Consider the following 2,265-nt stretch of genomic DNA (forward strand, 5'->3'; position numbering starts at 1 on the left):
GAGGACTGGCAGTTGCAGTGCTAAGCTATTTGTAACTCAAAGTAACTACAGTGGTTCACTCCTGCTTTGTTTTGCCTGGTCAGATCCTGAGAATCAGTTCAGACAAGTGACCAGAACTTGTGTTCAGGAAGTGTTCTTTTGGTCACCTTACATAGTCTCTATCTTTTCTTTTTTTTTTTTTTTTTTTGAGAGAGAGAGAGAGAGAGAGAATGAGCAGGGCATGGGCAGAGAGAGAGAGGGCGACACAGAATCCAAAGCAGGGCCAGGCTCTGAGCTGTCAGCACAGAGGCCAACACGGGACTTGAACGCACAGACCATGAGATCATGACCTGAGCTGAAGTCGGACACTTAACTGACTGAGCCACCCAGGTGCCCCTAAAGGCACAGAAACAAGGAAGAGAATTTCTCAAAGTTCAAGGTACGGACTCTAGCAATAAAGGTTTGCTAGGGAAAAACAACTGTGCCTTCCACAGGGGTGAACAAGAAGCAGGACAGGAAACAATAAGGGGTAGAAAAGAGGAAACACAAAATCAAGCTTCTCAGAAGCTGAGCCAATTCTAATTCCTTAGACCTTCCAAAAAAAAAAAAAAAAAAGAAAGAAAGAAAAAAAGCCAAAACTCGGATCCTAAATTACAGTATATTGAAAAGTTTTAAAGTTAATAAAGACTGTTGCAAAGTGAACATCATTCTGATCCACCGGTGTATAGCTCATTCGGAAATGCCAGGGTCTAATCTAACATCGAATCTTTGTGAATATGAAGTCCAAGCCCACAGAGCACTACTATCCACAAACCACCCCCAGGGTGCCCACCCACTACTATCCACAACCCACTCTTAAGTGCCTCAACAAAAGAGGAATAAAAATTTAGAAATACGGACTAAAGAGAATATAGAGTAGAGCATCAAGAAAACCAGTAAGGAGATGGCTACCTTCGAGCGCCAATAACTTAGTGCCAGGGGAAAAAGCGCAGAAACAGAGTAGGAAAGAAAGATAACACCTGGGTGTTGAAAGAAAGGCACCTGGGTGGCTCAGCCGGTTAAGCGGGGACTTTTCTCAGGTCATGATCTCAAGCTTTGAGGGTTCGAGGTCCAGCAGCGCCACCAGCTCTGTCTGACAGCTCAGAGCCTGGAGCCTGCTTTGGATTGTGTCTCCCTCGCTCTCTGCTCCTCCACCCCCAACACACCCTCACGCTTCGTCTCTCTCAAAAATAAACATTTAAAAATGTAAAAAAGAAAAGAGAAGAAAAATAACAAAAAAGAAACAGCAGGAAGACCTGGAGTACCACATATAGTGAGTGGTCTCCGGTGCACTTAGAAAGATGTTCAATAACCGTTGTCAAACCTTCCTAGAATAACTTCAATGGCAAGGAACTTAATTCATAGGTGAGTGCTTGGAAGCTGGTACTGGGATCCTATTGTGCTAAATCGCTTTCTTCCTCATTTACTGTGTTACACGGTGTTAACCATCTTACCACACATAGCACAGGCCACCATTCCAGCTCTCCAAGAACAGCAAGATATTGGGGAAAACGCTAAGGCGATCACTTCTTAGGGCTCCAGAAACGGTGCCGTGGGCTGAGTGTCACCAAAGTAGGATCTTGAAGCGGGAGCAGAAATTAGCCGTCTGTAGAAAGACACATAGAGCACCCCAAGTGGCGGACTTGTCCGACGCGGTAGGGGGTGGGCAGGTGGGCCAGGAGGAGCCTGTTTCGCCACACGTTTTTGCGGTCGGTAGAACTTTTCTCCTACATCCTTCAAACCTGACTCCAATGATCATTTCCCCAATAAACTCCATTTCTGTAAGAATGTTTCATGAAACACGCTTCTGAGTTGTTCCGTAACAACTTTCCAGCATTTTAACAGAAGGTCCCTAACAGCAGCCTTGAAGCGTGGCTTGGTCTGTGTCAAAATATTATAAATCCATCTATAAACTGGGAACTGTGAGGAGAAACCGCAGGAAGAAAACCGCGGCCAGGAGGGTGGGATAGGGACCGGCCCCAGCAGTGAGGCTCTGCGCGCGGCGGCGGACCGTGCTGCGCAGGTGCAGAGGAGGGGGGAGGGGGTGGTGTTGGCAGTGCGGTGGCGCGCACATGCGCGGGAGGAGACGGAGGGCCGGAGGCTGGCCTTCAGGGAAGGGGGCGCGGCGCAGGCAGCATGGCGTCCAATATTTACTTGGTTCGCCAGCGGATCAGCCGGCTCGGCCAGGTGCGGCCCAAGGAGGCGTCTCCTCTACCCAGCCCCTGCCCCCCCCGCCTCCTGCGGCCA

At 48.7% G+C, this 2,265-nt stretch overlaps 1 protein-coding gene across 1 annotated transcript in view; it reads left to right on the forward strand.

Moving 5' to 3' along the window:
* Positions 1-2,104: 2,104 nt before the first annotated feature.
* Positions 2,105-2,265, forward strand: part of SYPL1 (synaptophysin like 1) — a 22,880-nt gene continuing 22,719 nt past the window's right edge. Inside the window, exon 1 of the mRNA XM_077746972.1 lies at positions 2,105-2,205. Within this exon, the coding sequence (XP_077603098.1) occupies positions 2,155-2,205 (51 nt within the window). The 5' untranslated portion in view covers positions 2,105-2,154. The remainder of the gene's footprint in view (positions 2,206-2,265) is intronic.

The sequence above is a fragment of the Crocuta crocuta genome, unplaced genomic scaffold (genome assembly GCF_008692635.1).
Source record: "Crocuta crocuta isolate KB4526 unplaced genomic scaffold, BGI_CrCroc_1.0 scaffold396, whole genome shotgun sequence".
Lineage (NCBI taxonomy): Eukaryota > Metazoa > Chordata > Mammalia > Carnivora > Hyaenidae > Crocuta > Crocuta crocuta.